The following is a 14,057-nucleotide window of genomic DNA, read 5'->3' as shown; positions in this document are numbered from 1 at the left end:
GGCACAGGAAGAACCTGCGTTTGCCGCAATAAAGACAGTCAGCAGCCAGGCCGGCCCCTGTGGCTCAGTGGTGAGCGTCGACCCGTGAGCCAGGAGGTCAGGGTCCGATTCCCGGGCGGGGCCCAGGCCCGGGTGGTGGGCTCCATCCCCAGGGTGGGGCGTGCACGAGGCAGCTGGTCCACGGTTCTCTCATCACTGATGTCTCTATCCCTCTCCCCCTCTCCCTTCCTCTCTCTGAAATCAACACAAACATATACTTTTTTAAAAAAAATGGCAGAGTCAGCAGAAGGAGGAGGGTCGCACCCGGGACCCAGGGGGCCAGGGGAGGTTCGGGGATGCGCGGCGGCTGATGGGAGCCGAGCCCCCGGGGGCCGGGCTGCGGCTTTGGCAGGCCACGGGCTCGCCTCAAAGCCAGAGAAAATATTCGGGAGTCGGCTCCGATCTGTTCCCGGGGAACAAAGAGGCAAGTTTCTTTAAAAAAAAAACAAAAACAAAACAAAAATAAAAAACCCACACACACAAAAAAAACACCCAAAAACACAGGCTTGGACGCTGGGCCCAGGTGCCGGCTGGCGGGACGGGCGGGGGTTAAGGCGTCGGTGAGCAGGGCACAGTGAGGTGCGTGTCCATCACGCTGGGGTGAATCCTGGGGTTCAGGTTCCTGGGGTTCACCCAGCACTGGGCTGGAAGTGGGGGTGGGGTGGGGGGCGGCAGGTGCAGGGGCCGCCCGGCTCCCTGGGGTAGCCTGGGAGCCACCCCCACTGGAGCATCAGGGGGGCCGCGAGGTCCTTCTCCAGGAGATGCTGTTGCTATGACGACAGAGGTCTCCGGGGTTCCTATGACGACAGTGGTCTCCGGCCCCGCAGACTCGGGGCTTGTGAGGATCTATGATGCCCGGGGCACCTGCCCCAGGGGGGAGGGGGGGGGTGAAGGAGCCCCAGCCGGGGACCCTGCGCGCCGCCCTCCCAGGGGGTGTAGGGGTGGGGGTGGGGGGACGTGGGCACCCACAGAAGCAGCGAAGAACCACGTCCAGGAGGAAAACGGTGCAAACGCCAAGCAGAAGGGCAGCCCTACCACCGCTGGGTCCGGACAGGCCACCGTGAGCCGTGAGCACAACACACTGGGGGTCTCGAAGGGTGGGGTCGGCGAGGGGAGCCCTGGGCGGCCGGGCGCCGGGCTGGGGGGCGCAGGGGGGTGGGCACGTGGGGAACAGATCTGCCCACCATCACAGCCGGCCTGCCGAGGCCACCGCCAACGGCCACCCGCCCAAGGTCACCGGAGGTCACCCATCCACGGAAACCCACCAGGAGGAAGAGGGGGAAGGGGGTGGGGGTGAAGGAGACGGGGACGGAGGGAGGCCGATTTGTCACTTCTGTGCCTGGTGGACAGACAGCCCTTTCTCGGAGGAGGGGAAGCCCTGTGGCTGGGACAGGCAGACGCTGGAGTCACAGGGCGCCCAACGGGAATGCCCGGCAGCCTCTGAACATTCCAAACGGGACTCCTGGGTTTGTCCAATCGTGGAAAACAGCAGAGGCGCCGGGTCTTAGCAAAAAAAGGGGGGAGAGCTGGAAATCTGGACTCGGCGATTCTTGACTAGTTTCCAGAAGATTTTAAAAAACAAAACAAAACAAAAAACAAAACAAAACTGGGTCCAGAGCCCGGCAAGTGGCCCCTCCGCCGCCGGCCGCCCCACGGTGGTGGGGGGTCGGGGGTCCTCGGCTCTCCGCGGGGCGAGTGTGCCTGTGTCTGCCTCGGTTTACCAGTTGTCCAGGAAGTCGAACCCGGTCTTCAGGATGACATTGCTGCCGCTGACCTGCGAGGGGAGGGACGGGAACTGGCGTGAGCAGGAGGCCCTTTTTTAGCGCCGCGTTAACCTGAAAACAGCGTCTCGTTTAAAAGGACCCAAATGAGGGAGCCGCTCCCGCGGGCCAGGCCCCCCGGAACGTTCTAAGGTCAGGCGCAAGGCGACCGACCTGCCTCGAGGTGGGGTTGGGGGGACGTGTGTACCTCCAGGCACAGCCTGTGGGCATGGGCAATGGGGTGGTGAGGACAGGGGGGAGGAGCTAGGAGAGGGGGAACAGGGGGGGGAGGCGAGATATCTGTATACGATCAACAATAAAAATTTAAAAAAAAAAAATCAAATTCAATGCTAGCTACACTCTCCTCCCGAATCCACACTCTCCTCTCTGTCCCCAGAAATGCCTGTGAGCAGCTGCTAGACCAACCGACACAGCAAAGACAGGCATGTGCACACGTCGTCACCACGGAGTAAGAGAACAGGCGACAAATAGTCTTCCTGATGTAACACACGCACATCACAGGCACACACACCCACACACCACACACACATGCACACGCACATACACCACACACACCACATACCACACACCCCCACACACCACACACCACACCACACACACCACACCCACACAACACACACACACATGAACACACACACACCCCACACACACATGAACACACATGCACATGAACACACACGTGCACACACGCACATGCACCATACACACACATCACACACACACACGTACACCACACGCGCACGGGAACACACACACATATGAACACATACACACATGAACACACACACACACACACACTTGCAAAGCTGAAAGAATAAAAAGTACTGGGAGGCAGCCAGCATGGCTCCGTGGTTGAGCACTGACCTATGAACCAGGAGGTCACGGTTCGCTCCCCGGTCAGGGCACAGGCCCAGGTTGTGGGTTTGATCCCCTGTGTGTGTGTGTGTGTGGGGGGGGGGGGGTGTGATGGGGGAGGCAGCTGATCGATGTTTCTCGCTCTCTGTCTCTCCCCCTTCCTCTCTATAAAAAATCAATAAAATACATTTAAAAAACACACAAATGAAAGCAGGACCTCCATCAGGTATGTCTCAGGATCACAGCATCCCCGAGGGGGGAACTCCCACGTCCCCCCCAGAGGAGGGACCCCCCACCCCCCCCAGCAGCGAGACCACCACCCACCTGGGCAGCGCCGGGTTCGGGGAACAGCTCGTCCGTCGCCGTCTCCCCGTCCGTCGGGCCGGCCTCGGGGGCCGGCGGCTTGGCCCCGGGCTCCGGGGGGGGGCCCTCCCCGGACGCCCCGGGGCAGCCGGCCTGGACCGGCCCCGGGGCCTCCCGGTCCCTCGGGGCGGGCTCCGGCCTGCAGCCGGCCGGCAGCACCTTCTCGCCCTTCTCCATGGACTTGATCTGGCTCGGGGTGAGCGAGGGGAACTCGGCCTCGGGGCCCCCCCCGCGGGCCCGCTCGGCGTTGACCTTCCAGAAGGCGGCCTCCTCGTCCGGGCCGCAGGACTTGGCCCCCGGGGCCGGCCGGGGGGCCAGCGGGCGGGGCTCCCCGCTCGGCTCCTGGATGGACAAGGAGGAGATGCTGAACTCCATCTGGCTCTGCCGGGCGCGGGTGGGGGAGAGAACAGAGAGGGCCCTTAGAACCCGCCGACCACACAGCCCAGCCCCAGCCCCAGCGAGAACCAAGCTCTGTGTCCATTTTCTGCATCTCTCTCTCTCTCTCTCTCTCTCTCTCTCTCTCTCTCTCTCTCTCTCTTTTAAAAAAAATATATTTTATTCCTTTTTTACAGAGAGGAAGGGAGAGGACAGAGAGCTAGAAACATCAATGAGAGAGAAACATGGACCAGCTGCCTCCTGCACACCCCACACTGGGGATGTGCCCGCAACCAAGGTCCATGCCCCTGGCCGGAATCGAACCCGGGACCTTTCAGTCCGCAGGCTGACAGTCTATCCACTGAAACCGGTTTGGCTCTCTCTCTCTCTCTTTAAAATATATCAGAGAGGAAGGGAGGAGAGAGAGAGAGATAGAAACATCCACGATGAGAGAGAGTCGTGGACCGGCTGCCTCCTGCACGCCCCACCCTGGGGATGGAGCCCGCCACCCGGGCCTGTGCCCTGACCGGGCATCGAACCCGGACCTCCTGGCTCACAGGTCAGCGCTCAGCCCGAGGCCACGCCCGCCGGGGCTAAAGCCTGTTTCTGAGTCAGCCACCTGCTCCCGGCGTCTTCCAAGCTCCGGGCAGAAGAGACACAGAGAGGATGGTTTCTTTAAATAAGCAAACGGCTCAAAAAACAAAAAACTACAAAACAACAACAAAAAAACAGAGCCGACTCTGATGTGGAAATTGCAGGGTGAGGAGGACAGTGAGGCCTTTTTTGGGAGCAGCAGTGCCTCCCACGGGGATCCCTGCGGAGAAGCCTCGGGAAAGCCAGGCTGTTTGCCTGCGTGGAGGGGAGGGGAGGGGAGGGGACCGGCCCAGAGGCTCAGGCAGGGGCCCGGTCTGCCTGGGGCGGGTGGAAGGGGCACGCTGGCAGCACTGGGCTGGGTGTGACCTCCTCCAGCGGGACAGACCTGCTCCCCCGGCCCCTCAGCCCCGGGGGCACCCGGAGACCAGTCCCCGCTCCTCCCGGGGGGCGGGGGGCGGGGGGCGCCCCCTGGCGAGCAGAGAGGTCTGTGAGGCTGACCAGGTCTGGGCGCTTTGGGAGGAAGATGGAGGAAAACAAGAGCTTAAGAGATTAAGAACCCGTAAGTCCTCAACCCCAGGCAGATGGTGTTTTTTATCCTGCAAATAAGGACTACAATCTCCTCTTAAAAACGTCCCCCTTGCCGAAACCCGTGTGGCTCAGTAGATAGATCGTCGGCCTGCGGATTCAAGGGTCCCGGGTTCGATTACGGTCAGGGGCATGTGCCTTGGTTGCGGGCACATCCCCAGTGGGGGGTGTGCAGGGGGCAGCTGATCGATGTTTCTAGCTCTCTCTCCCTCTCTGTAAAAAAATCAATAAAATGTATTTAAAAAACAAAACAAAGAACAGGCCCCTGGCCTGCATGGCTCAGTGGTTGAGCATCAAGCTCTGAACCAGGAGATCGCGGTTCGATTCCCGGCCAGGGCATGTGCCTGGGTTTCGGGCTTGATCCCCAGTGGGGGGCGTGCAGGAGGCAGCCGGTCCACGGTTCTCATCACGGATGTTTCTCTCCCTCTCTCCCCTCTCCTTTCTGAAATAAAAAAAAAACATATGCTTGGAAAACAGTCCTCCTTGACCCACCATGGGGGTGCTCGCTCTCCTCTCACCGCCCCCCAGATCCAGGGGTTTGTTTTTCGTGTTTAGAGGCCTCCCCGGCCGGGAAGGCCCCGGAGGAAGGGGGAGAGAGGGAGACGGGTCTTGGGCCTTTTCTCCTGTCAGATCTCGTCTCCCTCGGCCTCAGGGCCCCGGCATGCCCCCACGGAGGCGGAGGCGCAGGTCCCGGCCTGCCAGGGGCTGTGACCTCCACCCTCCGCCCTGCCTCTGAGGGTCACGCCGCTGGGCAGACTCTGACAGGCGGGACCCCGGGCCGGGGACGGACCAGCGGGCGGGCAGGAGGGGGCAGCCCTGGTGGGGGACACTTTGCACCCCGGGGTGAGAGACCATGAGATCCAGGGGGGCTGTTCTCATTTCTGGGAAGAGAATCCGTTTTCCCGGCGTGGAGAGAGCACCCGAAGAGAGAGGGATAGAGAGTGAGAAACACCGATGAGAGAGAAACATCCATCAGCTGCCTCCTTCACGCCCCCCACTGGGGAGGTGCCGCCAACCAAGGTCCACACCCTTGACCGGAATCGAACCCGGGACCCTTCGGTCCGCAGGCCGACGCTCTACCCACTGAGCCACACCGGTGAGGGCTCCTTTTTAAAAAAATTTTAAATCGATTTCAGAGAAGACGGGAGAGAGAATCACGGGTCGGCTGCCTCCTGCACGCCCCCCACACTGGGGGAATCGAGCCTGCAGCCCGGGCACGGGCCCTTGGCTGGACTTGAACCCGGGACCCTTCAGCCTGCAGGCTGGCGCTCTACCCGCTGAGGCACACCGGCCGGGGCTGGCCTTGGCTGTGTGAGAGGAGAGATGAGGGGTGAGTCCAGGCGCCAAGGCAGAGCCGGCCGGCCGGGGCGGGTGTGCGGGGGGGTGTGGGGGGGGGGGGCATCGGTCCGGCCAGGACAGGGTGTCAGTGACCCCGCGGGGGGCCCGGCTCAGCCGGCCACGTCCGTTCTAAAAGCAGAAAGACGGCAGCGGGGCCCAGCGCCTCTTTCTGTGTCCCGCTCAGGGAGAAGAATGCGAGGTCCCGGGCCGGGCGGCCGGGCGGCCGGAGCCAACTGTTTGGCTTGGCGGCCTCGGCCGCGCTGGACGCCGACCAGCGGCTGCAGTGACGCCGTGGGGGGGGAGGGGGGCGCGGACGAGTTTTCTGGAGCAAATCCCAAAAAACCCACGCTCTCCACGGTCCCTCCGAGAGGGGGGAGGGCGGAGAAGAGGGGGAAATGGGGCCCTCGCACCGGCTGAGCGTCCACCTGTGAACCAGGAGGTCCGGGTTCGATTCCCGGTCCAGGACACAGGCCCGGGGTGTGGCTGGATCCCCAGTGTGGGGCGGCGTGCAGGAGGCCGCCGATCTGTGACTCTCTCTCATCCTGGATGCTTCTCTCTCTCTCTCTCTCTCTCTCTCTCTCTCTCTCTCTCTCTCTCTCTCTCTCTCTCTCTCCCTCTCCCTCTCCCTTCTCTGAAATCAATAAAGAACATACATATAATTTTTAAAAGGCAAAGTCCAGACGCCTTGGGGATGGAAAGCGCAGTGGGGCTGGGGGGCGGGTGAGGGACCAGCCCAGAGGCAGGAAATGCCAAGAATCCTCCAGCCCCTCCCCCTCCCCCCTCCCGGGGGCATTCCACCCGCTGGGTTTTTCCTCTCGAAATACCAGGAGCCTGAGAGAGGCATCCACCGGTCCCAGGGGCACCCTCCTGCCCCCACTCGCTCGCCTGCCAGGCTGACAGGAGTGGGAGGACACTGGTCTGACTGCCCCCACCCCGGCTGGGCCCCGCAGCCTGCTGCTGAGCCCCCCTCCCAGCCCCCTCCCAGCCTCCCTCTCCAACGGAGAAGTCAGAACCGGAGCCTCTAGTCCTCATCCAGGTGAAAAGCAGACCAAACGGGCCTGGCTGGCATCACCTCCAGGGGGGAGGGCTGACCTAGGATCCAGGAGGTCAGGGTTCGATTCCCGCTCAGGGCACAGGCCCGGGTTGCAGGCTGGATCCCCAGTGTGGGGCGTGCAGGAGGCAGCCGGTCCCTGATTCCCTCTGGTCACTGAAGCTCCAATCACAGCTCTGCCCCACAGAGCAAGCGCCTGTGGGGGGCTAACGCCTCCCCAGCCCTCCCCCTTCCTCCCCCCTCTCCTCCTCCTCCCCTCCAGCTCATCACACACACACACACACACACACACACACACACACACACACGAAAACCCAGGCTCCATCCGACTCACCCGCGTCTCCCAGGAGAAGGGGGCCGAGTGCTCGTCCTGCCACGTTATGTCCTGAAAGGAAAGTTCAAGAAGCCACCTGAGCCCCGAGCCCCATCGCCTCCCCCGGCAGCCGTCGGCCGGGGCCGCGGACCCACTGTGCGCGCTCAGGGGCCCACGCGGTACGGGCCGCGGCCTCCCAGCCACCCCACCCGCCGTTCCCCGTGCCAGGGGCGTCCTGTCTGTGCCAGCTCCTACCCGGGTCCGATTTCTTTTCTCGTGTGCTCTTTACCGATGTCAGAGAGGAAGGGAGAGGAACATCGATGAGAGAGAGAAACATCAAAGAGAGAGAAACATCTGAGAGAGAGAGAAACATCAGAGAGAGAGAAACATCAAAGAGAGAGAGAAACATCGATGAGAGAGAAACATCGATGAGAGAGAGAGAAACATCAAAGAGAGAGAGAAACACCCACGAGGAGAGAGAATCACGGACGCCCCCCCCTGCAGCCCGGGCCTGTGCCCTGACCGGGAATCGAACCCTGACCGCCTGGTTCATAGGTCGATGCTCAGGCCCAGGTGGCGGGCTCCATCCCTAATGGGGGGCGTGCAGGAGGCGGCCGATCCAGGATTCTCTCTCCTCATGGATGTTTCTCTTCCCCTCTCCCTTCCTCGCTGACATCAATAGAAATATATTTATAACAAAGTTCGTAAAAATAATAAAAACGAAGAGGGAGCGTGGGTGGATGAACGTACGTTAAACCCGAGTTATTTCCACTTACAAACGCCTTCCCTCCTCAAAAGGCCACAGGCTGCTGGGAGGAATGCCGGTCAGCCAGCCTGCAGCTGCAGGCGCCCGCGGCCCGTCCCCCTGCGGGTGGGTAGGGGTGGGGGTGGGGGTGAGGGGGACAGAAGGATGCGGGGGGTGGGGGGGAGTGCAGTTGGGCCACGTGACCTGAAGATCCTACAGTGCTAAGATCTCAGAAACCATGGAACCAGCAGGACCTTGTTGGCCGGAACCGGTGTGGCTCAGTGGGTAGAGCGTCGGCCTGCGGACTGAAGGGTCCCGGGTTCGATTCCCGTCCAGGGCATGTGCCTTGGTTGCGGGCACATCCCCTGTGGGGGGTGTGCAGGAGGCAGCTGATGGATGTTTCTCTCTCATCGGTGTTTCTAACTCTCTGTCCCTCTCCCTTCCTCTCTGTAAAAAATATCAATCCCTCCCCGTGGGATATGTTCTCCCTCCTAAACATCAGCCATGCAGCTCTCATCCCCCCGCTGAACCGGCTCCGGTCGGGACAGGCGGCCGGGACCCCTCAGCCGTCCGGTCCCGGGGGAATGAGTCCGGGGCGCTCAGCACCAAACAAACCCTGGGCCTGGGGCTCCGAGAGGCCGGCGGGGGTCAGCCGGGGAGGGCGTCTCGCCGCGATTTCTCCCCAATTTGGTGTCAAGCCGGATAGCCTGCTGTTTGCTCCCGCAAGAAACCGAGTCAAGGGGCACATTCCGGAGATGGCTGCCATTCTGAGCTCATAGAGAAACGACAGCGAGCCGGACAAAAATAAACACTCCGCACAAAAATGCGGCCGGGGCTCTGACTGATGTCAGCCCTCCGGCCCCGGGCAGCGGCCGGAGCGGACACCCAGGCAGTGGGGGATGGGCCCCCCCCCCACGGCCCTGATTCAGGGTGTCACCGGGGGCCTGGATGGGGCTACCCTGCCCACCCCCCAAACACTCCTCCCTGCAGCCAACGCTCCACACCCCACACGAAATGTCATTTCTGCGACTCGATGTCTGAAGGATCTGGGTATTTCGCTTTCGAGATTATTTGGTTGCGAGTAACTCTATCACTGGCTGTGATTTGTTTTGAAATATGGTTTTATCGATTTCAGAGGGGAAGGGGACAGGGAGAGAGAGAGAGAGAAGCATCTGTGAGGAGAGAGAGTCATCAGGCGGCTGCCTCCTGCACGCCCTGCTACTGGGGACCGAGCCCGCAACCCGGGCCTGTGCCCTTGACGGGAATCGAACCCGGGACCCTTCAGTCCGAAGGCCGACGCTCTGTCCACTGAGCCAATCCGGCTAGGGCTGACTGGCTATGATTTTTTAGAAATTTTCTTGCCGAAACCGGTTTGGCTCAGTGGATAGAGCTTCGGCCTGAGGACTGAAAGGTCCCGGGTTCGATTCCGGTCAAGGGCACGTACTTTGGTTGCGGGCACATCCCCATGGGGGGTGTGCAAGAGGCAGCTGATGGATGATTCTCTCTCATCGATGTTTCTGACTCTATCCCTCTCCTTTCCTCTCTGAAAAAAATTAATAAAATATATTTTAAAAAATAAAATGCTATTTCGCCTGGTTCTGAGGGAATCTCTTGCTCAGAGTGTACAAGTGACTCCTGCCAGTCAAATGGGGACTCCAGGCCAGCCACGTGGTCTCAGCCGTCCCCTCCCTGCCTGACCGGAACCAGCCGTTCCATTTCTCCCCAAACCTGTTCCCCGGGAGCCAGCCTCGGCTCCCTCCCAGGGCACAGCTGGGTCACCAGCTTTTCTCCCAGGAGCCCCCGGGGCAGGGTACCTGCCAGGTGCTGCCCTGGGTAGAGGAACCCCCCGATTACCCCCCCTCTGCCCCCCCCCCCCGCCATCTGCAGGGCAGCTTGTGCCCCTGGCTCTGGACTCGTGGCCACGTCCTCAGCTTGTGCCAGGGCCCAGGACGCCAGCAGGGCAGGGCCCCAGAGCCACACCACCCTGTCATCTTTTCTAAAAAACCCACAGCTCTGCCAGGCGAATGCGGTGGGGACCATAATGACACATCCACATTCTTAAAAAACAAAACAAAACAAAACAACAAAAAACTAAGCATGTCCGGGATGCTGAAAAGCAACTCTCAGATTTCCCTTTTGCATTTTCTGCCAAAGGCTGCCCTGGCTGGTTTGGCTCAGTGGTTAGAGCGGCTGCCCCGGACGGAAGGGTCACGGTTTGATTCCCGGCCGGCCGAGGGCAAGCACCTGGGTTGCAGGTTCGATCCAGGGCTCAGGGGCGGGGCTTGAGCAGGGTGCAACCGATCCATGTCTCTCTCACACCGATGTTTCTCTCTTTCTCTCTCTCCCCCTCCTCTCATTTAAAACGCTGCCTTGGGGCCCAGCCAGCGTGTGGCTCAGGGGATGAGTGATGACCCGTGAACCAGGAGGTCACAGTTCGATTCCCGGTCAGGGCACAAGCCCGGGTTGCGGGCTCCATCTCCAGGCTGGGGAGTGCAGGAGGCGGCCGGTCCATGCTTCTCTCTCCTCATTAACCAACGGCCCTCCTCCTGGACACTAGACCGCCGTCCCCACTCTGATGCCAACCTTTCGCCAGCTCCAGGGGATGCATTTTTATCGACTTACTTATTTTTAAATATATTTTTATGGATGTCAGAGAGGAAGGGAGAGGGGGAGAGAGAGAGAAACGTCCATGATGAGAGAGAATCACGGACCAGCTGCAGGAGCTCCTGTCCACCCCACTCAAAGGATGGAGCCCACAACCCGGGCCTGTGCCCTCCTGGAGCATCGGTCACAGCTCAACTCCTGAGCCACTCCGGCTGGGCTAAGGGATGCATTTTAAATTCCATGGTGCCCCGAAACCACGGCCAGCGCAGGCAGAAAGACGTGTCTGTGTCTGTGTCTGTGCTGAGCGGGGCAGGGCCTCGGCCGCCTGCTCCCGGCCCGTCCGGGACAGCCCAAGGCGGACGGACACGCAGGGCCGGTTTGGTCTGGAAGCGCCCGCGGGGAGGGCCGTACCAGCTTGTTTTGAAATCACATGGATGTGCACACGCACAAAGGGCTCAGCCTGGCACCGGGTCCAGGAAGGACAGTCCTGAGTGACCGTGGCCACAGCATCCTCATCAGGGACCCTGGGCCCTTGTCTGGCGCGGCTTTGTGATGGTGAGCAGGCCTGTGGGTATATTTTTAAATATATATATTTTATTGATTTTTTTACAGAGAGGAAGGGGGAGGGATAGAGAGCTAGAAATATCGATGAGAGAGAAACATCGATCAGTTGCCTCCTGCACAGCCCCTTCTGGGGATGTGCCCGCTACCAAGGTACATGCCCTTGACTGGAATCAAACCTGGGATATTTCAGTCCGCAGGCCGACGCTCTGTCCACTGAGCCACACCGGTTAGGCCCTGTGGATATTCTTAGCCAGACCCCAAACTAAGGGAAACTGACAGTCACTCACCAACATTTGGGTGTGTTTTTTTTGTGTGTGTGTGTGTGTGTGTGTGTGTTTTGTTTTGTTTTTAATATTTTTTATTAATTTCAGAGAGGAAGGGAGAGAATAAGAGAAAGAAATATCATTGATGAAAGAGAATCACGGATCGGCAGCCTCCTGCACACCCCACCCTGGGGATCCAGCCCAACCTGGGCCTGTGCCCAGAGCGGGAGTCGAACCGTGACGCCCTGGTTCATCACAGGTCAACGCTCCACCCCTGAGCCACGCTGGCCTGGCACTGGCCAGCATTACTGTAAGTACAGTACTTACAGGCTGACTTCCTCTCGCTTTTACTTCTTTTCCAGAGGAGCGGCCGGCACTTCCCCCCTCCCCCACCCCCTCCGGCCTCCTCTGAGCACAGACCCTGCAATGGACATCGAGAGGGAGATGCATTCTTTCGCTCTGAAAAGGTCTCATTTTCGACCTTTACTGTCATCCCTCCGGCCGACCCCACCCTCTTTTTCCTGGCGAAGCGTCCAGAAGTTCACGTCTAATGTAGACTCTTTCCCCCCCACCCCGTAAATATATTTTTATTGATTCCAGAGAGGATGGGAGAGGGGCAGAGAGACAGAAATATCCGTGATGAGAGAGCATCGCGGATCCGCTGCCTCCTGCACGCCCCACCCTGGGCATGGGGCCCGCAACCCCGGGGCACGTGGCCAGACCAGGAATCGAACCGCCTGGACCTCCTGGTTCCTAAGTCGATGCTCAACCACGGAGCCCCTGAGCTGGTGCCAGCCTTTTGCCAGCTCCAGAGGAATGCATTTTTACTTCTTTATTTATTTTTAACGATATGTTTATTGACGTCAGAGAGGAAGGGAGAGGGGGAGGCAGAAACCTCCGCGGTGAGAGAGACAGACGCTGGGACGCTCTCAGAATGAATCCCCATCGGCCGCCCATTTCCGTCCACCCCGTGTCCGTGTCCCGGGCATCGGCGTGGGCTCAGGAGCTCAGACCTTTTGTTCACAAACGTCTCCGCAGCCCCAGGCCTGGGGCTCGGATGCAAACCGCCTTCCCAGCTCCAACCCCTCCCACAGCCCACAGCTTCCTTGGAAAATCTCCCCCCAGCCAGGCGCCTCCTCCTCCTGCTCCCTGGCACCCCGATAATTTGCAAATTAGGCTTTTCTGGTCCGGGTTCGCCACTGGCAACCCCAGCCTTGGCCACTGGCACCCCCAGCCCTGGCCACCAGCCCGTGGGGACTTCCTTTTTACACCCCTCGTTCTGTCTGGCAAAAGTTGAGTTTCAAAGCCCTTCCTCCCCCCCCAAAAAAAATCCCCATGCTAAGCCTAAGGGCAGCAGGCAGGCTTCAGGTCCACAAATTTCCAAGAAAAAATGAAAACAAAACAAAACAAAACAAAAAACAGGCTTCTGGGCAGCGCAGGACGGGGTGTGGGGCGCCCCAAGTTTTCCTCGCAGAGTCCGTGTCCCCCTCAGTCCCCAGGCCCCCCCCCCCCCGGGGCCCGGCCACCCCCTTAGAAACGGACCGAGTCCCGCGGGCGCGCCCCTCCGTGTTCCCGGGGGACACAGGCCGCCGCGCTCACCCCCAAAGCCCAGCTCCCGCGGGGACACCCCCTTATCTCCGAGGGCGCCGCTCCCGCCCCTGATCGTGCGCAGCGGTTCCAGGGGCCCCTCGCCGGGCGCCCGCAGGCTCGGGAGCTTTCGGGGCGCCCCCCGGGGGCGGGGGGCGGGTCTGCCCTGCGGGGGCGCGCGGATCGGAACCGCTGGTCCGGCTCGGACCCCCCCCCCCCGCTGTGTCCGCTTCGAACAACGGCCCCGCGGTGGGCGGGGGGGGTGTCTTTGGAGACCTCCTCCTGCTCTGGGGAGCCCCCCAAACTCAGGGGAGCCCCCTAAATTCCGGGGAGCCCCCCAAACTCCCGGGAGCCCCCCAAACTCCGCGGAGCCCCCCACGCCGACCCTCGGCTCCCGGACCGCCCTCTCCCTCCATCCCGGGGCGGCTCCGCGCGGGGAGGCGCCCCCTTTCCCTCCCCGCCCCGCCCCCCATCCTGGCCGGGCAGGGGCGCGGGGCGGGGAGGGTCCCGGTCCCGGTTCCCCGGTTCCGGTCCGGCCCGGCCCGGCCCGGCCCGGCGCCTACCTCGTCGCCGAAGCGCACCAGCTTCTGGCCGGGCGGCGCGCGCGGGCCGGGCGGCTCGGGGGCGCCGGGCGCGGGCGGCCCCACCAGGCAGCGGTCGATGATCGCGTCCTGCTGCGCGGGCGGCAGGCGCGCCCACTCGGGCCCGTAGCGCTGGCGGACGCGCTCCTTGTCCTGCAGGATCTTGCGCGCCATGGGGCTCAGCGAGGCCAGGTACGACAGGCGCTGCCGCTCGCGCTCGTCCAGCGGCCGGTTCCCGCTCATGACGACCGAGCGCGAGGCCGCGATCGCCGCCGCCATGGACGCCATGCCCCGCCGCGCCGCCGCCCCGCCCCGCCCGCGCCCCTCCCCGTGCGCCCTCCTCCCCGCCCGGAGCCCCTCCTCCCCGCCCGCGCCCCTCCCCGTGCGCCCTCCTCCCCGCCCGGAGCCCCTCCTCCCCG

General features: G+C 61.8%; 1 protein-coding gene across 3 annotated transcripts; it reads right to left on the bottom strand.

The window, feature by feature from the left end:
- Positions 1–266: 266 nt before the first annotated feature.
- On the bottom strand, positions 267–13,981 carry CUNH1orf198 (chromosome unknown C1orf198 homolog). Of its 3 annotated transcripts, none has more exons than XM_045581125.1 (4): positions 13,621–13,981; positions 7,316–7,366; positions 3,000–3,380; positions 267–1,813 (listed from the first exon to the last, which is right to left on the bottom strand). In XM_045581125.1, the coding sequence occupies exons 1-4, from the start codon at positions 13,924–13,926 to the stop codon at positions 1,757–1,759; spliced, it is 795 nt and encodes a 264-aa protein (XP_045437081.1). In that variant the 5' UTR covers positions 13,927–13,981; the 3' UTR covers positions 267–1,756. The 3 variants fall into 3 exon arrangements, with proteins under 3 accessions (XP_045437081.1, XP_036292244.1, XP_045437082.1); XM_036436351.2 differs by having other exon boundaries at positions 3,000–3,419; positions 13,621–13,980; XM_045581126.1 differs by lacking the exon at positions 7,316–7,366 and having other exon boundaries at positions 3,000–3,419.
- Positions 13,982–14,057: the final 76 nt, after the last annotated feature.

Source organism: Pipistrellus kuhlii, unplaced genomic scaffold, assembly GCF_014108245.1.
Source record: "Pipistrellus kuhlii isolate mPipKuh1 unplaced genomic scaffold, mPipKuh1.p scaffold_m20_p_135, whole genome shotgun sequence".
NCBI classification, from domain to species: domain Eukaryota; kingdom Metazoa; phylum Chordata; class Mammalia; order Chiroptera; family Vespertilionidae; genus Pipistrellus; species Pipistrellus kuhlii.
This window is presented reverse-complemented; position numbering and strand designations above follow the sequence as displayed.